The sequence below is a fragment of the Theobroma cacao genome, chromosome 2 (genome assembly GCF_053813885.1).
Source record: "Theobroma cacao isolate CCN51 chromosome 2, ASM5381388v1, whole genome shotgun sequence".
In the NCBI taxonomy this organism is placed as follows: domain Eukaryota; kingdom Viridiplantae; phylum Streptophyta; class Magnoliopsida; order Malvales; family Malvaceae; genus Theobroma; species Theobroma cacao.
In genome coordinates this window covers 3,560,350-3,582,640 of record NC_142640.1, presented here as the reverse complement: position 1 = coordinate 3,582,640, position 22,291 = coordinate 3,560,350, and the positions used below count along the sequence as shown (strand labels likewise).

General features: G+C 35.1%; 4 protein-coding genes and 2 pseudogenes across 4 annotated transcripts; 5 read left to right on the top strand and 1 right to left on the bottom strand.

Annotated features, from left to right (window-relative positions):
* The first annotated feature begins 1,002 nt into the window (after positions 1-1,002).
* On the top strand, positions 1,003-1,569 carry LOC18589656 (auxin-induced protein 15A-like). Its single transcript, XM_007014719.3, has one exon. The coding sequence runs from the start codon at positions 1,040-1,042 to the stop codon at positions 1,340-1,342; it is 303 nt and encodes a 100-aa protein (XP_007014781.1). The 5' UTR covers positions 1,003-1,039; the 3' UTR covers positions 1,343-1,569.
* Positions 1,570-6,812: 5,243 nt separating this feature from the next.
* LOC18607638 (auxin-induced protein 15A-like) lies at positions 6,813-7,114 on the top strand (annotated as a pseudogene).
* Positions 7,115-8,890: 1,776 nt separating this feature from the next.
* Positions 8,891-9,211, bottom strand: LOC18607637 (auxin-responsive protein SAUR21-like). The gene has a single exon (XM_018114838.2). The coding sequence runs from the start codon at positions 9,209-9,211 to the stop codon at positions 8,891-8,893; it is 321 nt and encodes a 106-aa protein (XP_017970327.1).
* Positions 9,212-11,343: 2,132 nt separating this feature from the next.
* On the top strand, positions 11,344-11,673 carry LOC148763929 (auxin-responsive protein SAUR24-like). Its single transcript, XM_088803665.1, has one exon. It carries the CDS (start codon positions 11,381-11,383, stop codon positions 11,669-11,671), a length of 291 nt encoding a protein of 96 aa, XP_088659791.1. The 5' UTR covers positions 11,344-11,380; the 3' UTR covers positions 11,672-11,673.
* Positions 11,674-13,419: 1,746 nt separating this feature from the next.
* Positions 13,420-14,122, top strand: LOC148763928 (auxin-responsive protein SAUR23-like; annotated as a pseudogene).
* Positions 14,123-17,124: 3,002 nt separating this feature from the next.
* LOC18607635 (auxin-responsive protein SAUR23-like) lies at positions 17,125-17,752 on the top strand. Its single transcript, XM_018114732.2, has one exon. It carries the CDS (start codon positions 17,322-17,324, stop codon positions 17,613-17,615), a length of 294 nt encoding a protein of 97 aa, XP_017970221.1. The 5' UTR covers positions 17,125-17,321; the 3' UTR covers positions 17,616-17,752.
* Positions 17,753-22,291: the final 4,539 nt, after the last annotated feature.

Below are 22,291 nucleotides of genomic sequence, written 5' to 3'. Positions count from 1 at the left end.
GGAAATTCTGCATTTAGTGTTTCTGCAATAAATTCTTTCTTTGCGTCCCCACCAATGAAAAAAGTCCATTAATTATTGGAGCTTGGAAGTATCAATAGTGTCAATGATTACAGTGTCGAGAGGGTCAACATTGCTTACACTTTACCTTCATGCAAAACATTTGACAGTTTTTAGCATGATGGTAGTATTACTTCAATCAGCAAGCAATCTAGATTTAGAGTTATGAATCAAATGAAGAAAATTGCTGTGTGTATCTTCAAATCACAGTGGTCAAACCTCAATAATGGATATTCTAAAGTGAATAAAGTGAGCTATACATATATATATATATATATATATATATATATTGCAAGTTATGAATCAAATCAAGAACATTTATAAGGGCACAGAAATTATTAAAGAAACTAATACTCGCCATGTTCGAAGGTTCATCTAAGGGATTAAATAATGGATTTTGTCCAAGTTGACCAAGTTAGTCATGGATAATCTTAACTCTAAAGTTGACCAGTTATCTAATCTTAATTAATGGCCTTCAGACAATCTATGGGACAAAGGGAAGGGGCCTAGAGACTGTGCAATAACCCTCAAAGAAACATGTAGGCTAGTTGGTACGAAGATAAGCAAATTGGTAAACGCAATATTAAGTTGAATGATATTTAAGATTTAGATGAGTATTTGATGTCTATGAACCAATAAGCATCAGGAAGTCATTGCTTAAGATGGTTTTAGGTGAAGACACCGGGCAATTCACAAGTTGCACTCATCCTTTTTGGGTTTCTTAAGATGGTAGGACAGGATGTCTTGGAAAAGACAAAACAAAACCATGTGAAACTTAACTAATTCCTTCAGCTGATATGTTTCTGAACATTTTTCATTGACGTATACCTCACTATCTTATCCAGTTTTAACGTTTTAAATCTTCCTATATATATGTAATTAGGTGCTAGAGATGCCATTTCAACTCACCAAAGCTTTCAATCGCTCAATCAACCTCTGAACTACATTCGTCCTTTCTTCTAAAAAAAAATACCACTCAAAGATGGGCATCCAATTAATAGGATTAGTTCATGCCAAGCAAAAGCTCCAGCGAACCCTGTCAGCAAGGATTCGGAATGCAGAGGCAACATCAAATGTTCCAAAAGGCCATATTGCAGTTTATGTTGGGGAAGGCAACAGGAAGAGATTTGTGATTCCGATATCTTTCTTGAACCATCCTCTGTTTCAAGACCTGCTAAATCGGGCTGAGGAGGAATTTGGATTCAATCATCCAATGGGAGGTCTCACAATTCCGTGCAGTGAAGAGTATTTCATTAGTATTACTACAATCTTAAACTGTTCATAGTCATAGATGAAGCAGTACCACAAGGCTGCAGCAACTTAAGTAACATAATTCGAGAGTTGAGTCAATCAATTCAAGGCGCTGTCTTCAATTTATTATCTGGTGCATGCAAATTCAATCCTATGTAATCACCCGTAATTTTTGTAAATTAAATTGTTGGCAATAAGTTTGATGACAAGAAAACATGTTCCATATTTCACAGCAGATAGCAACTTGAACTGCAGCACATATAGAGGGCTTTCTGTTTATGGGTTCTGAGTGGGTTTTAGGGGCTGTCTAGGTGGACTAATATGAGAAGTCATTTTACTGAATAGGGAGTACCTCTCCTTAGGATGAATTTGCAAGTACAGCACCACAAATTCACCTCTTTTTTAATGTGCTAGGTGAAATTTTCGCCAAATGAAATGATATTTCAGTTGACCTTTCAAAAAGAAAATGGATACATTCCTCTTACCGATATATCCATTGATTTCACGTGTAAATCCTTCATATGGAGAGTGCCGACACGGCCGCGTATGTATTGAAGAAGCAAAGTCTTGCTCGGGTTTTAGTTTAGTTTACCCTAGTTTGGAAATAGGCCGGAAGGCTTCGAAAGCCGGATCCCTTGTAGTTAGAAATAAATTAAAGGTCCGTGGCCCCGGTCCCGTCCCTGCCCCGGGCCCGAGTCAGAGTGGAAAAAAGGGTAATACTTGCTTACTTAGCCATTGTGCTTGGTAAGCGTGTTTTAGTTCATTCTTATGTGATTTTTTTGTTCTTTTTTACACATTCATAGGATAATCAAAGCCATTAGAAAAACTTTCGCAATCATTAATGATCATGGCTTACATGGCACTTAAAACTGATCATGGTCAGTTGATGATGAACACTACAAACTTTGAAGGGATGATACGTTGAATGGAAACATCCAGCTAGCAAACCCAACTATGATGATTTCTTTCCTAATTCTCATATATATATATATATATATATATATATATATATATATATATGTAGTGACGGAATTAGGATTTCGTGTTTGAAGGGATAAAGACAATGTTTACAAAACTGTTATAAACAAAAATATAAAGTAATTTAGATGAAAAAAATTCATGTTAAAATTACATAAATAATTCCAAATACGTGTTAAGTACAAAATAAAGATATTTTTTAACATTTATTACTTGTTAAAATTGGACGTTTTTAATTGAGCTTGACGATCTTTCGTAAAGTTAAAGGTATCTATCACTGAATCAACGTCAAAGCTTCGAATGATTTCATCTTCAATAAGAATGATCAACGAATTTATAAGAAAATCATTTAATATTTTATTACAAGTCTCGTTCTTAATGATTTTTATAGTAAAAAATACACATTCTAATATTGCAGTGAAAACTAAAAAATTCAATACAAGCCGGATCAATCTGTCAACGAAGAAATAACTTTTGAAATTTCTTCTTTTTCAACACTTGACATACCTTATAACATGTAAACAAATTTTTTAAGGCCTGATTATAAATTATGTTAAGCTTGAATAGATCCAATTGATAACTTAGATGCATTTTATCATACTCAGTAAAGTTATCAGGGTAATATTTATTTGTAAAGTTGTAAATACTTTCAATATCAAATGATTCAAAATCACCTTAAGGGTCCAAAGATGTAAGAAAAAAAAAAGTTTTTTGTTTCTATTTGATCAAAGGGAAAAAAAACAAGCGGTGCTAGTTGTTAGGTTTTGGAATATTGAGGTTTTGAAATAATTCTATTACAGTAAATTTTATTTTAATTCTAAATCTATTAAAATTAATTATTAATTAATTATTATGGGACATCTCACTAAACATAATATTATTGTAGAGATAAAATTATAAAATTTTTAAAAAATAAAAATATATTAAAAAAATTTTACAATTTTTGTGAGGATAAATTATAAAATTTCAAAAAACATAAAGCTAAGTTTATAAAAATTTTAAAATTATTGGAGGGGGCGCAACCCCACTCCCCTCCGCCTATGGTCTATATGCCCATATTGATGTGAACTGCCAAAGCTTGCAAGCCATGGCTTTGACAAAGACCCTTTTATGAGCTTGTCAAGCTACAAGACTCTGCATATTGCAATTGGTCGGTTTCTACTAGTTGAATGGATATACACCATCTATTACAACCAATGAACCAAAGTATCAACACGTGTTATTACTGTGGATAGTTTAATTTACCAGTTCAACGTAGTAACACAGGGAAATTATGACATAGTTTTCCTTTTTCTAAGGAAAAATGGTTCTCTAGAGTTTTCCCACATTTGGGAAAAATAGCTGTTCCTTTTCGAGTAACAGTCTAAGTGGCCCCTTGGGCCTTTAGAGGCCAGACAATTAGAAATACGATGATGGCACAGTGGCACTTTTGTTTTCTATGGAAGAACAAGCCTCTTTGTCAGGGGGATTAGCTGGGATTAACTCTAAACCCCGTGCTCGTTCAATGTACAGTAGGTACTGTTGCTAGGGCATTCCGCTGCAGTGCAAAAATCATGTGTATGAACGGTCAACAGCGTGGCAAAATATGATATACCGGAAAATCAATATTGAAAAACTCCTCGTGTCCTTTGATCTGTCATAATTTTGTTTGTTCTCTTGTACCTTCGGGAACTTCAATTACTCGATCGTTTGTCTTGACTCTTAAGCACGACAAGCTCCTGCCATATTTAACAATTATAGAGAGGAGATAGATCTAGTTATAATATCATATTATATATATATATATATGAACCACGTTCAAGAGGACATTGCAACATTGGCACCAAAGACTTGCCTCCTGATCTTGATCCTAAAATAATAGACACAGTTCTGAAATAGTTTAAACCAATGTAACCAAACCCAATCTTGATTTTGGTGGGGAAGACTTGGTCTTGATTTTGGTGGTGCTGGGATCTTAATTTTAGGCTTTTTACTTGCTTTGTATGATGTATATGTTGATTTTTGCATCATTATTGTTTTGTTTGTTTTAAAATTTCAATAATTACATATTTTATAAAGAAACATTTTAAAAAATAGCCCTCAAAGATAATATATTTTAAAAATAGTCCTCTTTATAATTTAGCTATTTTTAATTAAGTTGGACAAAATTATCCTTAATAAAATCTCCTTATATTAAGTGCGTATAATATTATACGTCATATATAAAAACATGTTACACGCCACGTATTATATGATATTACACACCATTCACATGATGTTATACATCATGTTGAAAAGTGTTATTGTTACATGCCATGTATAAAAATATGTTACACATCATGGTTAAAAAAGGTTATTACACGTCATGTTGAAAAAAAAATATTATTGTTACACATCATGTATAAAAACATGTTGCACGTCACGTTAAAAAAAATGTTATTATTACACATCATGTTGAAAAAATATTATTATTACACGTCATATTTAAAAAAAAAAATTTACACTTTAATGCTTAAATTATTGTTTTTACTTGCGAACCAAAATTTTCAATCCTTTCAACTCTCTTTATTTCTTTTTTTTTTTTTACGATTTGGCACCGATTAAAATGTTTCTAACATGTTTTCATAAATCAAAACACAATTTTCGTTATCTAAAACACCTATTTCAATTAAAAATTAAAAAAAATTTCTTTAAAATCTTAGGTTTATAAATTTCAAATTCTTGAGTTTATTAGTATCTAAGTCTCGAATTGATTCAATTAAAAACTATTTCAAACATTTGTAATCATTTCTACTATTTTAGTTTCATCCAAAACACCTAAAAATCAAATTTCTCAAATAACTACCAACCTTAAGCACATTAAAATCATTGCTCGGCATCCTAAAAGCACATGAGAAAAAAATCAGAAGCACAACAGACGGATGTTGAAGAGAGAAATCAATAAAATTAAAGAGAATTGGATGGTGAGAGAGAAATCGGAAGCAGAGACGAAAATGGAAAGAAATTGTAATGGATGTTTTAACTTATTTGAAATGATTTTAAGGATATTTTTGTCGAGTCATAACTAAATATGGCTAAAAATAGTTAATTTTATTTTGATGGCTATTTTTGAAATCAAGTTATAAATATGGTCATTTTTCACAATTTTCTCTTTTATAAAAAATTAGTTTTTTCATTTGTTAAACTTTTGTATTGCATGTGATATGTTAATATAATTTTCTGATTTAGTAAAAGATAAAAATCAAACCCAATATCCTCCTATAGAGTGCAGCAGTGGAGGGTTAAACATTCACTATCATAATTTTTCTGTGAAACTGGAAAATTTTCAAATGTATTTTAAAAAAAAAAAAAATTGAAACAACAGGAACTTTTAAGCCAGTCATCTATCTAGGCTTGAGGCTGTTTACGTCATACATGGGCACAAGAAAAGACTAAAAATGGAAGGAATGCGTCTACGGAAGAGGAACCAAACAATAACCAAGTTGAGAAGTTCTACGTTTAGTCCTCTTACAATAAGTTCTAGCCTGCTGTCCCTACTGTTGAATATATCAATAGTTGGAACTTAGTATTATCAGAGGTGTCCCAATGATAATAATATCGACTAAGACCTTGATGGTTACACTTCACCGTCATGCATAGACTGGGCAGACCATTCACACACATTCAGCTTTGAAAATGTAGATGCACATGCATGTAATTCACATGTCTAAAAGAGATGTCGTCGAACTATATACGGACTGGAAAATCTTGATTAAATTAATGTAGATATCGTAGTACTAAATCTAACTTATATTGGTATTAAAATATAACTACATCAAAACAAGAACCTGACTAGTGGATATTCTCTAGTAAACTACATAATGAGTTATTTCTATTATGAACTTTGATTCAAATTAAGAAATTCAATAAAGGTGGCGATTTTGAAAGTATTAGGTTATTAGCTCAACTTGATAAAAAATAGTCATTGCTGATCTTGACTTCTAAGGAATAAATGAGAAGAACTACTGTTACATAAGTAATTAGCTAATCTTAAATGGCTTTGGGCAAGGGCAAGGAGGGGACCTAGAGACATAGCAAGTTTGCGACGACCCAGCTAGTTTCGTACAAAGAAAAGCGACTGAGTAAACTTAAGTCTAAGTTCAATGCTTCAGTAAATAGGCGAATTGAATCATCAATATCGAGTTAAGATTGAGATGTCTTTGATGTTGAACATGCCTAGCATCATAAAGTCAATGCTATGTTAGTTCAAAACACAGGGGCCTAATATATCCGTATTTCATACATAATTTCAAAGGCTTTGTACTGCTTCTTTCTAAGTTTCTTAAGAAGGTACGACAGAATGCTATGCAACAGACAAAGCAAAACCATGTGAAACTTAACTAATTCCCTCAGATGTTGTTCTAAACATTCTTCAATGGCATCCAGCTCTTCACCTTATCTGTTTTTAAGGTTTGAAGTCTTTCTGTATATAGAGATTTAGGTAGTGAAGATTCCATTTCAACCCAAGTTTTCAGTCTTGGTAAACTAAAGCTTTCTACTTATCTAAGATGGGTATTCAATTAATTGGGTTAGCTCACGCCAAGCAAATGCTCCAACGAAGCCTTTCAGTGAGAATTCGAAAATGTTGGCGACAACAACTGTTCCAAAAGGCCATATTGCAGTGTATGTTGGAGAAGGCAGCACGAGGCGATTTGTGATTCCTATATCTTACTTGAACCATCCACTATTTAAAGACCTGTTAAACCAGGCTGCGGAAGAATTCGGATTCAACCATCCAATGGGCGATCTCACGATTCCATGCAGTGAAGAATATTTCAACAGTCTTATTACAATCTTAGGTTATTCATAGATGGTAGCTGAACGTAACACAATGATATGCAGCGACCTATATTGAACATAATATTAGAGTTAAGGTAATCGAGGAAGGCTCTTCAACTATGTTTTCTTTAGCACACTTGCAAATTCAATCCTTGTTGAAACAATCGATGATTCATAAGTAGAAACTTTTGGGTAGAATTGTACTAATTCTTTGCTGACAAGAAAACATGTCAACTTTTCTTTTAGCAAAGTTGATCATTATCGATCTAATGTTTACCGAGGTTCCGTAAAGTACTAATTAAAAGATTAAGAAATATAAGCATATGGGTGTGAAATTCTGGGTGTAATGCTTCCGTAATCCATAGCAGTAAACAACTTGAATCACATTGAAACGAATCTCTGATAGCAACCGCTCAGAGGGTTTCGATTAATCTTCAAAAAGATAGAAGTTTTTAATATTAACGATGAACAAGAAAGGAATGTTGTGCCTTAAGTTGAAACGAGAACAATTCTTGTCGACCAATTCCTCAGCCCAGAGTATTCTTTCTTGTCTTTGCAGATTTTCATCAATTCTAATGGCGACTACCAACCTGGCCACGTTCTTTCTTGTATTGGACACAATGCTTGCAAGGTTTTCTGTTTTAGCCTAGTTAGTGGACGATTTGTTGGGTCTCTCACGTCCAAATTGTTGAAACTTTCTTAAGTTATAACGAATATTAGACCCGGTCGTAAAGTAATGTAAAATATATGTGCTTCTCTCGACCTCTCCGCTAGCATCAACTATCAAGATATGAGATTGAGACGGAAAGGAAATACTGCTGCCCTGCCCTGCAGCAAACGGCTTCGGCCCACTAGCAGGGCTGACTTAATAAATCCTATCTCATCCATTCTCTGCAATCCGGATCCTCTCATAAAAAATTTACATGGAAAAAATAAAGGGGAACGTTGCGTTTTGACTGGGTGACCCATAGCAGGGTGCTTTGCTCGTGAATCAGATATTGGGCTAATTCTAACTACTTTCCATTCAGGAGGCAACCTAATGATCTTTAGGAATGATTATCATAGAATTTTCACATGATTCATATAAAATAAAATAATTTAGATTCCTTTTTAAATAAAATAAGACGTAGGCCCAATTTTTATGAATATAAAATAATCAATTTTTTATTAGTTTTAACAGTATGTAATAGTGGCTAAAATAATCAATCCATCAGTATCCATCCATTTAGTCGGTGTTTTTATTTTTTATTAATACTCTTTTTTTCCAAATTTTACAATAAAAAGAAAAAAAGAAAATCACTTGTTTTATTTGTTATATATCCATAATGCTTCTCCTCCATCCTTTTCCCAATTGTTTTTTAAACAGCATGGAACTGTTCATTTATTTCTTGTTCCTTTCCCTTGCTAACTTAGGTGCTATTTATGAAAATATTTTTAGATTAAATGTAACTGTAAATGTAATGATTCTTAATTTTTTTAATCCATTTGATGGAAGGAAATCCAAGAGGGCACAAAAGCATTGAATATTTGAATTGGTTTTCTTACCATGAAAAATAAATGGTAAGCCCACTCTGAGGTCATTCCCTTGCAATCTTGCATTAATTCCAGGCATGGTTCTGAAGATAAAACTCTCAAAATTATTGCTCTAACATAAAATATATTATATTAACATAATGTTCATATACTCATTAACAAATCCAAACAGGGAGCAAAATTTTGGACCCTTTACTCATGAACAAATCTCACTATATATACGACAACGGACGATCAAACTACCCAGAAAGCAAATCAAATTCCAAGTAGCTTCTTAGGCTTGTTGATTTATTCGAGAAGTGAGATTGATGAATTCATCTTCAGCGCAAGGAACCATGAGACCACCCACCGGACAATCAAAACCAAACTCCTCCTCAGCACGACTCAACAGGGCTTGGAACAAAGGATGCTTCAAGTAGGATATTGGAACGACAAATCGCTTGTTCTTTTCTTCATCTCCAACATAAACAGCGAAATGGCCTTTCGGGACATTCACTGCACTCGATGTTTGGTAGGAGCATTGATGCTTAGAATGTGACCGTCGTCGGATGATATGCTTTGCATGAAGCATCATATCAGGCAACCGAATCCCCATTCTCCTCCGGGTTTGAGATATTGCAAAAGAAAATGAAAAAACAAAAGCTTTTCTACTTGGAAGTGAGGGAGGTTTTTACCGTTTCTGGTTTTGGCCTTTGGGTTTATATAGGGTAGACAAATATCAAAGGGGGAGCACAGAGATTAATGCATCGATGATTTTTGCATGCATGAAAATATCAAAATGTGCTTTGTCTTTGCACTTCGAAATCGTAAAATATTACAACTTGGGCCTGAGGGACCCACAAAATACAACTACTTTTAGGAAGCCCTAGCCCGCCCACCGGTTTTCACATCCATGAAAGGATTTCTCCGGTGCTTTTGTTGCATGTTCCCTATGTCAGTAGCTCAATAAAGTGGTTAGTTTTCTCTAGATCCGTGAATTCGTGCATCAAGATTCATGGTTTTCGCCTTTTCTCTTTCTTATAATGATAGCTTGGAAAAAATTTGATAATTGTACTGAACTTGGACTCTGCTTGTTCTTCGAACTGCGTCCCATACCTGTTGCATGCGTGCTCAGGGATTTGAGCACCCTTGTCTATCTCTCTTTTAGTGCCTATCCAATTCTTTAATAGATAGATAAATGTTTCAACATTTAAGAGCCAATGCCTGAAATAGTGAGACTGGTCGCCAATCTATGGCTTCAGTCGGTCAGTCAGTCCTTGCATCATGCATGTGATTATGCATTATATGTATTATATCCCACAAAAATTGCAATGGTCCGCAGCTGCTATCCTGCAAATTGGCGTCTGACGCCAATATTTCTCTAGCTATGTATTTGTATTTATTTGTATTTCCCTTTTTTTTTCATCTTTCGAATTACTTTGCTGGTAAAAAATTCAATAATTTGCTCCCTCAATGGTCTTAATTTGTCATTATATTGTTCATTAGTTACTCATGAAAAGAATAAAAAAAGTTGAGATTTAAATATGCTCATCTTTTTGCTTAGGGGCAAACAGCTCTTTAGCTTTCTTGCGATTTAGGTTTAAAAGTTTAGGTTTCATGATCTTCATCGTCAATGGTTTTTGAACTGTTTCTTATAAGTGTACAGATTTTTATTACCTGAATCATGTTAATGTGTTATGGAAAATCTAGTGCAATAAGTAAGAGACTTGAAATAACTTATAAATCGTTAAAACTAATAAAATTACTTTTTAAAAAATATGAAAAAAATTAAAAAAACCAAACAGAACATACTTCAATAATATTCTTATTTCAGTTTTACTATAATTATCAGAGTTCATAAGCATCCCAAATTATTCGATTCATATCTTTACGTGCACTAAAACGTGTGGAAGAAGGCAAGAATCACTTTCGTACTTGCTAAGCATAACCTTTCTATAGTCCAATGTTCTTGGCATGCCTTCCAGTGTATGTTGCCTGCCAACTTACCATGGATTCTTTGGACCGTTCCAACTTAATTACTAAAATTCTAAAAGTGAGTTTCAATATATACAATATCAACCAAGGTCTAAGTCTTACTCCAAAAATGATTGTAAAAACTCACAGATAGAGATAACCGCAATTAAAAATATATAAGTTAAATGGAACCGTCGGTTTATTGGAGTTGATCCATAAAGTTGTAGACCGCCGCTCATGAAATGATAGGTATCATGCTTGGCACTTGGCTGATACCAGAAAAGCTAGAAGACATTGACCCGTTCTGTTTTTACACAAAAACTAATCAGTTGAGCACGTTACTCTAGATATACTTTCCAATGTACGGCCCTCTGGTTTTCGCAACATAATGGTTAGCCTGCTTTGGGAGAGTGAGCTTGCTTTTGGACAGGAAGCAAGTGGATCTATTGCATTTCGGCTGGAGCAATTGATATATGAATTATAGATAAAACCAGACAAAGAGCGAGCTAGAGAACGGATGGGGCACTGTGAGCAAAGCCATGTGATTGTTCGTGCAGTGGGTCCTCTCAGAAATCCCAGCTACCAATCACAACACAAAGCTGCTTGGGTCTCCGTTGCACTTGAAAATTATGGCACTTCTACGTCTCCACTCTCTCCAAACTCTATAAATGCAAGCACAATTTCAGCCACCTGACAGAATGGACTAGCTCTACTACAAGCTTAAAGTGCTAATTAACCAGTTCTATCTCATATTCAAAAACCAATCTACGCCCTCTTTGTTTTTTCCCCACCTTTTCACCTCGTATTCGTTATGGGCGTTCGTGTACCGTCCTTGCTTTCCGGCGCCAAGCAAATTCTTAAGCTGCACTCAAGGGAGAAGCCAGATGTTCGAAAAGGCCATATTGCAGTTTATGTTGGAGAGAAACAAACAAAACGATTTGTGGTTCCAGTATCAGTTGTGAACCATCCTTCGTTCAGAGACTTGCTTAAGCGGGCAGAGGAAGAGTTTGGCTTCAATCATCCGATGGGTCGTCTAACAATTCCTTGCAAAGAAGATGTCTTCATTAATCTCATTTCTCGATGCATGCCTCATGATGCATAAAGACTGGCAATCCTTCACGATTCTGTCTTTTTTTTTTTCCCTTTTTCTTCTGTGAAGAGAAGCTGTAAACCTATGTATAAATCATATTAACTATAAGTAATAATCACAGATTAATTGCTCTCCGGAGAAACCATAGATGAGATAGTCATTCTTTAATCTAAATGCTCCATGATTTCCTATATTGATTTTTCAGCGTATTTTATAAGATGACTTTACAGTTTATAAAGACAAAATATTGCCTCCCTTCAGCTATATTTTATGCATAATGTATAAATGTAGACATGGACAGTGACAACAACTTGCCACCTCGTAAAGAGAGTAGAGGAAGCAAGCTGCAAGCGGATACTCTGTTGATCAAAAACTATCTTGGTCAATAACGAAACTTGCAAGTTCTCGTCAAAGCTAGTAGGAAGGAAATTCTAATACTTGCGATCGAAGAAGGTGACGAATTAATTACAATTTACATATATCTTGGGTTCAGAAACGGGAAACTCATGGGTCTGCCCAAACAAGATACTTCTAAAATGTACACCCAAAGTTGAATTCATGTGTTACATATGTATATTGTTTAAGCCGTGGAAGAAAAGTTTAACACAAATTTTTCCTTCTATATAAAATTTTTAAAATCCTTACACCATCTCAAGCCAACTAGTTTGAAACTAAAGATCCCACATGATAAACTATTATTTGTCAATATGCAAAACTGGATCATGAGAATCCCATAGATTATACTATAAATAGAAACTTTCTCGCAATTTATCCCATTAAAAATAACATCTTGATGAGGTAATATTGTGTTAGTGACTCAACTTGTCAATTAATTACTTGCTCTAGAGCCAAGATTCTTTCTCACATTTCATGAACTCCAGAACGTTATCCTAACACATCATAAGACTTAATTAGCTCCAATTTTAGAAAGCAATTAATGAAGAGTTCCGGTTTGACCAAACGGAGCGAAAGTTATTAAACTCAAAATCTAATGCTTTCAGCACCTTTACCCGAAATTTAGGTTTGATAATTGCTTAAAATAGAATAGAGAATTCTATGCATTAGCCAGCTAGCACCGTATGGCAGAAAGCTAGATTCACTTCCGTAGTTGCTAAGCATTTTTCTAGTCCAGTGTTTCTTGGCGTGTCACATGTGCCCTGGTCAAAGACTCTTTGGACCGATTCGACTTAATTACCAAAAATTAACTTCAATATAAACAGCCAAGCCCTGCATGTTTATCAGTTACGACAATGGACAACATGAAACTCTTACTCCACGAAGGCTTGCAAACACCCAGAAATGGACGTAACCGTAATGAAAAGGTTAAATTCAATTAATGGTTCTCAATCTGTCAATAATAGGCTGATGAAAAAGCTGTTGACCGCCCGCATAGAACAAGATAAGTATCACACCGTGGCACTCGGAAGTACCAACAAGGACATATGAAAGGTGCCTTTCAACAAGTTTCTTACATAGAAATCCGTCACTTGGGCATGTTGCTCTAGTTTTTTTCTGAAGCACGGCCCTCTGTTTTTGCAAAAACATGATGGTTAAACCTGCTTTTGGAGTGAGCTTGTTTGGACCAAGTAGTTAGTGGGTCTATTTCACCGATATTGGTCAGGAGAAATTGGTAGATGCATTGTAGATATATATATATATATATATATATATATATATATATATATATATATATATAAGTTAAGTAACATCAGTCAGCTGAGCAAAGCCATGTGATTCTTTGTTGCAGAGGGAGCCTCTAAAAAGTCCCAGCTGCCAATATGGTGACGAGACAAGCCAATTTGGTTCTTTGTCGAAATTGAAAATGATGGCACTTCAGTGTCTCCCATCCTCTCCAAACTCTACAAATACAAACACATTATCAGCCTTCGAGCTCCAAAAACCTGTCAGGATTTACAAGTTATACTACAACCTTTGAGTGCTAACCAGTTCTATCTCATATTCAGAAACCGATCTATATATATCTCCTTGTTTTTCCATTTTTTTACTTCAAAATTAGAAATTATGGGTGTTCGTATACCGTCCATGATTTCCAGCGCCAAGCAAATTCTTAAGCTGCAGCCTCTTGTTAAAAGGGAGAGGCCACCTGTTCCGAAAGGCCACATTGCAATTTATGTTGGCGAGACAGAAAAAGGTTTGTGGTTCCAATAACAGTCTTGAACCATCCTTCGTTCAAATACTTGCTTAAGCGGGCAGAGGAAGAGTTTGGCTTCAATCATCCGGTGGGTGGCCTAACAATTCCGTGCAGAGAAGATACCTTCATAAATCTCACTTCCCGATTGCATGCCTAATAAGGGATGAAGATTGCCAATCCGATCACAATTTTGTTTTTTTATTTCTTTTTTCCTTTGTGAAGAGAACAACAGCTGTAAACCCTTGTGTAATAGAATAGGCAGAGAAAAATTGCTCTCCCTCAAAATCATCAACAAAGTTCTTTTATCTAAACTCCTTTATAATTTTTAATTATCAGTTCTTCATTTTAACATGTTAAAACATTATGGGTTAATTTGAATAAATACAAATTCAATTATCCAAAAATAAATAAATTATGTTTTCATACATAAGAACAATGTTATCTGAATTTGGAACCTTTTTGGACAAACAATTAGACTAACTTTAATTTACTTTCTTCTCATGTTCCATTATCTCACTGTCTTTTTCTTGGGACAAACAAGAGATAGATGAAAGATTTACTTTTGTGAATTGGAAACAAGATTAGCCACTAAAGACTGATCAAAAAAGGTTAGCCACTAAAGGAAGGTTTTATTCAGCCATTTTAAAGTCTTTATCCAAAGCCATTTTTCTCATGCTTTCTACTTATTTCTGTCGGTCATCTTTTCTTCTGCCACGCATTAGGAATTTCCTTTGTATAATACTAGAATATGACCCGTGCTTTGCACACGGTCTCTTTGCACTGCTCTTTGCTTCGACATCTTTTTTCTTTCTTTTCTAAAATAGAGAAAGTAGAATTTTTTTTTTTTTTGAAAGTTGTTGTTTATTTCGAAGCAGAGGAAACCAAAGGTTCACCTCTGGGGCATGATTAAGGTCTGTTATTCACCTATTTGGGATAACAGTCCTTAATCCTCACAGCACCAGCCACCAAAAACCTTTCCAGAAAACAAAAACAACAGCAATCCCGCCACCATCCTAACATATCAGATGAGCAGGGTCATAAAAAAAAAAAAGAAACACAGCAATCCAACTCTACACAACTCTTTCTCCAAGATACCAGAGAAGCTATGGATATTTCTCTATCTCTTTCTCCAAGATTGAACTTTTGTTGTTGTTGTATTTTACAAAAATTTTACTTTTTGTTCAAAAAGAAAGAGACTGAGTCAAACTCTATTTGTTTTGCTCTCATTTTTTTTTTTGTTAGAAAGGACTCAAAAGAAAGAATAAAGTCTAATCCTTTTGTGGGTACTTGTTGTAAATTCATCTTCTTCTTCTGTTTTTTTGTTCAGATTTGTTACCAACTCTTTTTTTCTTTGTTTCAGAATCTATTATTGTATTCTAGTAGAATTGTTAAGAAACATTTTTTATTTTTTAATTTTACTTTCACGTCTGGACAATTTAAAATTTTTTTTAGAAACTTGTTAGAGCTCTAAAACCCCTTCTTGAAGGCACCCTGTTAGAGCTTTAAAATCCCCTCTTTGAAGCCGTGGCAAAATGAGGAAGCTCCTTTGGGGGTTCTTTTTAATAATGTTATAGATTTTCAAGAAAAAATAAACTTTTTAACTTGATTATCTGTCAGTATTTTTATATGCTGACCATTAATGAATAATTTTGATGTTTGCTTGACATGGCTCGTATTCGACCCTTGAGCTTTTAACCAGGAAACAAGACAATGTTATATCGAGTTAAATTGTATACAATTCAGTATTGATTTGCAGATAGATGAATATCCTTTGAAGACTATGGTTTAATTATGCACCAACAGGTAGAATTAATATAATTTTGGTCAACAGGGCAAAAGTTGGTATCAAAATCAGGAGAAAATTCTAGTAAATGTAGAAATCATGCATGTAACTGCGACTATTAGAAAAAGAGTGATCAATTAACACACTCTTTACACTCTAGAGTCTACATCTCTATCCTGATCAGTTCATTATAGGAGTATTTTCTTGACTTCCAATCAAATTGCCATCCAAAGTTGAATTTAGGTGCTACAAGCAAAGTTTAACATGAATTGTTCCTTGCAGTGTAAGATTTTTGGATGCTCGTACCATCTCAACCTAAATATGGAACTAAGGATCCAACAAGATGGAGGTATGGGCAAACTTGGAACTAAGAATCCCATAGGTTATATTATATACTATAAACAGCAAGTTGCTTTGCTCAGAATTATTGTTAAAAGGGGGCGACCTTGCTTGTTTCTTGGTGCATTACGTCAGTGATACAACTTGATAGGTTAGTTGCTCCAGATGGCCAATAATTCAGCCTGAACTTTCAAAAATTGCGGAACCATGTTGTCTTGCTTATATGCTCTCTTTCTCTTTCTTTACCCAGATTCACAAACTCCAAAACCTTATCCTGCCAGCAAAAGAAGAATTTCCAGTGCATGTCAAGTACCAGGTTAATTAATTCCAAAATATATAGCAGGCGCAGATGGGAGAGATTGAGGCAGTCAATCAGCACACTTGTACATGTACGATCATGTGCCTATCCAATTATTGCCCTGAAAATTGGCAGTCTGCAACCACTCTTTCTACCAATTGGTGCTCGTGACGCCAATTCATCCATCCAGCCATGCTTCTTTTGATACTTAATTATCGAAATTAGTAAGTGCAGGTGAATTATTTTCACTAGCATTAGTAAACAGTGAGTGCGGCTGTTAACTTGTCATTTAGCATCAGAATTTGGGCTTTGAGTATCAAGCAGACTGATATTTTTGAAAAATAATCTATTGAAATTTGAAGATGAGACCCATATTAATGAAAAAGACAGATGCTAGTATCTGCAATTTATTACTGGACTATGGAACCGCTGTCAACAACCCAACAGGCGCAGGGGATTGGGGAGATAAGTTCTAGGCAAAGAAATTATAAACTTTTGCCACGACTGAAAGAGCAATCCAGACTTGACCAAATTGATGAAAAGTAATTTAAATCAGAATTAATGCTTTCAACACCTAAATAATCCAAAACTTTGGATTGTTATTTAGTCAGGATACAAACGCACCACATATCAAATGGTTGGAATGGTATTTAGGTTGTGCAAAAGACAAACATGAATATGCCTTTCAAAGTTTTCTTCAGCAAAACCTCAATACATGAATATGCTACCGATTGTTTTCAGGCATCAACATTAGAAAAGTTGTGGAGGTGACATAAATTTGGAGAATGGCTTCAAAAGAACAAGTGGATCTGCTTTTGCACATAAATTTGGGAAATTAAGTAATGAAAGAGGGAAAGAAAGTTGAGTAACCTAATTGACTAAGTGAGGAAAGCCACCTGGGTTTTTGGGAATTCGGGTCCTCCTAGGAACTGCAAACCAGCTGGCAGCAAAATATGCTGACTATAAATACAAACAACAAAGCCAGCCTTCCATCTCCAACCTCTTTCTCAACTTAACTCTCTAAGTCCTTTCGGCTAAAACCTTCTTAGATCAACTCCTCCTTTTCTAACTCCAATCTCAGTCTCAAAATATGGGTTTCCGTCTGCCATCCTTGATACTCAGTTCCAGGCAAATTCTGAAACATCATTCTGGTTTCTCTAGGAAACAACCTGATGTGCCAAAAGGCCACGTCGCAGTTTATGTTGGAGAGGCGCAGAGAAAACGTTTTGTAGTTCCAATTTCATATTTGAACCATCCTTCATTCGCAGAATTGCTCAACCGCGCAGAGGAAGAGTTTGGCTTCAATCATCCGACGGGTGGCCTGACAATTCCGTGCAAAGAAGATGCTTTTATCAACCTAACGTCTCAGCTGCATTCCCCATGAACGATGATGAACGCAGAGCAGCTCGGACAACTTTGACAAGTTATTTCCGTTTTCTCAACAAGTTAAAAATTTTATACTAATAGCGGATGTGTAAATTTTAACACGTTAACAAATGAAGTTCTTGACCCTTCATCTTATCTTTTTTTACTTGACCTGCTTGTGAAAATTCTGCTTTAATGGTAATATCACCATATATAATTAAGTAATGCTTATTGATTACCGAAAAACTCAAATTATTTTGTTTGATTACCATAGTAATCAGAGTTTCCAATAACTTGTAGAGACTATGCAACAAGTAGGCAAGCAAAGTATGACAGATATTTCACTTGGCTGGTCAGGAACGTGCATTTCTATCTGTGTTCATTAATTAGCAATGACATAAGGAAAAGTTGTCCTGTTGCTCCATAAATTTGTTCAAAGCAAGGAATCTTATTGCCGCTAGCTAGTTGAGGAATGAATCAAACTCTGTCCTGCTTCAGTGAGCGAGGCCTGGAATTAATGAAGGATCCTCTGAGAACCAATTTCCATACATTCTAGATTTTTCACTACACTCCAAAGAATGAGAGGGCAGCAGGGGTCGGGGGACTTAGATTCTGATGTTGTCATTTATATCAGCCGCAAGTTTTTACCCAAAAACTTTTAGCTGAGTTTTCTTATCTCTCTTTACGTATAACCCAAGTAATTAATCAAGCTCAGTACCACAAATTGGCCCAATTAGCAAAATGGACTAATTTAGGAAACCACTTGTACGGATTAAAGCAGAGCAAATTAAGGATAAGTGGTTCTCTTCTCAGGTCTATTTCAGGGGTTGTCAAGAGTGATGGAGATGCGTCTGCTTGTTAGACAGTGCTAACAAGGACATGCGAAATGTACCGTTTCCCCTCATATAGAGTGGAGAAATTGCTCTTTTCCTAAACAGAAGCAAATCAACATAGTACTATATATATATATATATTCGCTTGAAAATGCTGGTAGACGCTAGCTGCCCTAGATTTTCAAGTGTACGGCCACTCTGTTTTGGTACCGCCTTGGCAGTGTGCTTGTTGTACCTTGGCTTCTAAGAGGAGCAAGTGGGTCTGTTGCACCATTGGCGTAGGTTGGTGAGCGATCCGAGAGAGAAAAGAGAGAATTATTGAGCTAAATTGAGCAAAACCATGTGAATGTGACCCTTTTTGGGTGAATATCACACGTGCTTGTTAACATTTGTACAAGCAAGTATATAGAGTTTTAGAGAGTTTTCTCCTTAAGATTGGCAATCCTCACAATTTTAAACAGGCTTTAATTTTCCTTCTCTTTCTTTCTAGCATCTCTTTGCTCAAGGCCAAAGCAATTTTATTAATGGAGAAACTCGTGTGTACAGCATTTCATTAACGGTAAAATCATCCAACTAAAATCATCAATGTCCGTAAATTTCCTGCTTTTCATGGTTTGTTTGTGCAAATTGTTTTTATTTTAAGCACCCCAAGGCATTGAGAAAATAAAACCAAAATTTCGAAACACTTGTTTGTCTCTGAGGTTAACTAGTTAAGTTATATTTTGACATATAAAATATTCCTTAACTATTTTTGATTCATGTAAACATTTTTTTTATATTTAATTAAGTATATATATATATTTTTATTTTTGAGTAAAATAGATCTTATGACTGATGTGATATAATACTTGTCATAATGAATAGTATAACTATTACGTGATAATATCATCATGTTATATCATCATTTATTATAATATCTCAATGTGTCAAATTAACATCATATAATATGAAAATAATAAAATCATTTTGATTAACAATAATTAATTAATCTTTAATAAAAAACTATTTAATTTAAAATAAAAATATAAAAACTTGATTAAATATAATAAAAAATAAAATTTATTTAAATTTTTTAAATAATTCATAACTTATTTAAGTATTATATCTTTTATTTTTGCTTTTCAAAAAAAATTATACTTTTTTTTTTCAATAATAGGGTTAATTAGTTGAGGCAATGATTTTCAAAAGAAATTTGCTAAAAATCTCTATCGATTCATCAAGTCTATCAAGATGGTGAGACATAAATAATAGGATAAAATACCTAGAACCCTAACTCTTTTTTTTTTTTAAGTTAAAATTCTCATTAAAGGGAGAAACCAATGGTTAACTCCTTCAAAAGAACAAAAGAACTGCAATTTTAAGGCTTATGCGCAGTCCTGGAGGTGGCATACCCCTCAAAATTACATTGCTAGGCCCAGCAGCCCTAAAGACAAGAAATCCTATGCAAAAGTATTCCTAAATCAAATTCCTTAATGGAAATCATATACTCAACTTATCAATCAGCGATCATCAGCATCAAACAAATCTACACACCCCTTCACAAACAGGTGAACACAATAAAAACAGAGGAATCCTGCAGTTGCATGAATGTGCAACAGCTCTCTCGCACTTAAAAACAGAAGCTCTCTTGTTAACAGATCTCTCTCGTCCTTTTCTCCCTTCCCTTACTTATAGTGTCCTCACAGGTGAGCTTCAGATCCGCTACTCCGCCAATAACCCTGCTGACTTTTTGCCCTGAAGCCACTGATGTCATTGAACAACACAGCACATTCATCGAATTACAACGGTGAATCCTGAGCTTGTTCATAACAGCTTCCTCCTGAAACCCCATCGGCGCATAAATCACCCGTGCCTCCGCAGTTTCCTGTTCCCCACTACTATGATTTCCATTCCACATTCTCGCAGACATGAACTCTAAAGACAAAAGCCCCTACTCAAGTATCAAAATCTAGCAAAATTCACCAGAGTAAAAGCCAAGAATAAACATCAATGACCCAGCCGGAAACATTTCCTATTTAAAAATACGGATATATCCAGTCAAAGCCCCACAAGTCTGTCTTGATAGACAACACAAAAGAAACACTACCAAACCTTCAGCAGCAGACAGCCCTCTTTATTCCTTGATATTCTGCCCTTCTGCATCCCACAAACGGCCATGGACTTGATTTCTATCAATCCACCAATATTCTTCCACTACGTTTCTAGTCCTAATCGACTGAACAAGGGATTTTTGCTCACCCAAACTCTTTTTTTTTTTAACAACAAGGCAAAAACGTAGACCCCCTTTCCAGTGGAAAACTTCCCAGCCATACCCGCCCACCAACCAATCATGAACCACAATCTCTGCTCTTTCGTTCAGTAATCAAAAGTCGTAAAACTGCACCCATCAGCTACCGAACTCCAGCACTTCGCAACTCAGTCATCATGTTAGTCTCTGAACATCAATAATTTTCAAAGCTCTCTCAACAGCTCACTAATCTTGAAAAAAGTTGCCTCTCCCAGCTTCTTTAAAGTGTATAATCCAGGATCAATTCCTCCAGATACTCAAAACACTCTATCCAGAGCAAACCATGAGACTCAAGCAGGGAAACCACCATGCTTGGTGGCCCCACCCTTGTCTTAGGCTGTTGAAAAGGATCCAGCTTGATTTCCTCAGTCAACACAAAAATCATTAGAAACACAGTCTCTTTTTGAGATGATACAAAGAAGGATACGTTCTCATTTATCCCCCTCCGTCCCACCTTTCATCTGATGAACTTTTTCTCTTCTTTTTTTTTTTATTTTCCTTTCTTTCCTTTTTTCTCCTTTTCCTTTTCTCTTATTTTTCTTTTTTTTTTCTTCTTCATTTTCCTCTTTTTTCCTTCCCCTTTTCCACTTTCCTTACTTCAAAAGGGTCAAAACAGATTTTTCTATCCCTTTTTCTCTATATTTTTGTTAAAGCAGTGTTTAAAAGACCTTGAGACTTCTATCCTAACTCTCAATCTCCTCCTCTGAAATCCTAAGACCAAAATTTTAGCATGAAAACACAAACTTAAAAGCAGTAACATCTCTCCTGATCCCTCCCTCCCCATTTCCCCACTGCGACAAATCAAAAGACTCGCCTCTCCTTTCAGGACCTTGAAGGAACCCTCCGTGGCAAGTAGACATGCACAACTCAAGTGGCAGGAAAATCTATCCCAAAAAAAACCACTCACCTATCGCTACAAACAGACCCTCTGACACCCCCCTTCCCTCGCCCCTAAAACGTTTGAGAAAGAAAAGACCCTTTAAATTTAAACTTTACCCTGAGACAATAACAGCTTTATCTTTTCTCTCTCTCTCTCTCTCTCTCTCTCTCTTTTTATTTTCTTATTTATTTTATTTTTTCTCTCTTTTTTTTCGTATTTTCCTTTACTTCTTTTTCCATTTTTCCTCTCCTCTCTCTTCTTTCCTCTTTTTTCTTTTGTTTTTTTTCAAAACTCTTATGCCGCACTATCCCATGAGATCCATTACAAAAAACTGGAGAACTCTCCTGACACCTAACTGTAACTCTAAATGATAGACCTCCTTTTTCCCAAGATTGGCTCTAGATAACAACTCTCCTCTACTCTACCAAAGAACGAGCTAACTCTTTCATCCTTTCCAAACTACTTTATTCATAACAAACCATCGTCTCCTCTTCCCTCATAACTCCTGATTTTGTCAACTCATCAACCATAACATTACTTTTCCTGTTAATTTTAATGACTTTGTACTCATCAATTCTTCTCTTAATCCCTTCCAAAATTAACAACTCTCTTCTTAACTTTCATGATGCTTTTTTGAGATTGTAGAACCAGCTTACTGCATTACTTGAATCACTTTTCACTATTAACGAGTGACT

Coding starts and splice junctions, on each gene's coding strand:
- LOC18589656 (XM_007014719.3), top strand. CDS start 1,040: ATGGGCATCCAATTAATAGGATTAGTTCATGCCAAGCAAAAGCTCCAG.
- LOC18607637 (XM_018114838.2), bottom strand. CDS start 9,211: ATGGGGATTCGGTTGCCTGATATGATGCTTCATGCAAAGCATATCATC.
- LOC148763929 (XM_088803665.1), top strand. CDS start 11,381: ATGGGCGTTCGTGTACCGTCCTTGCTTTCCGGCGCCAAGCAAATTCTT.
- LOC18607635 (XM_018114732.2), top strand. CDS start 17,322: ATGGGTTTCCGTCTGCCATCCTTGATACTCAGTTCCAGGCAAATTCTG.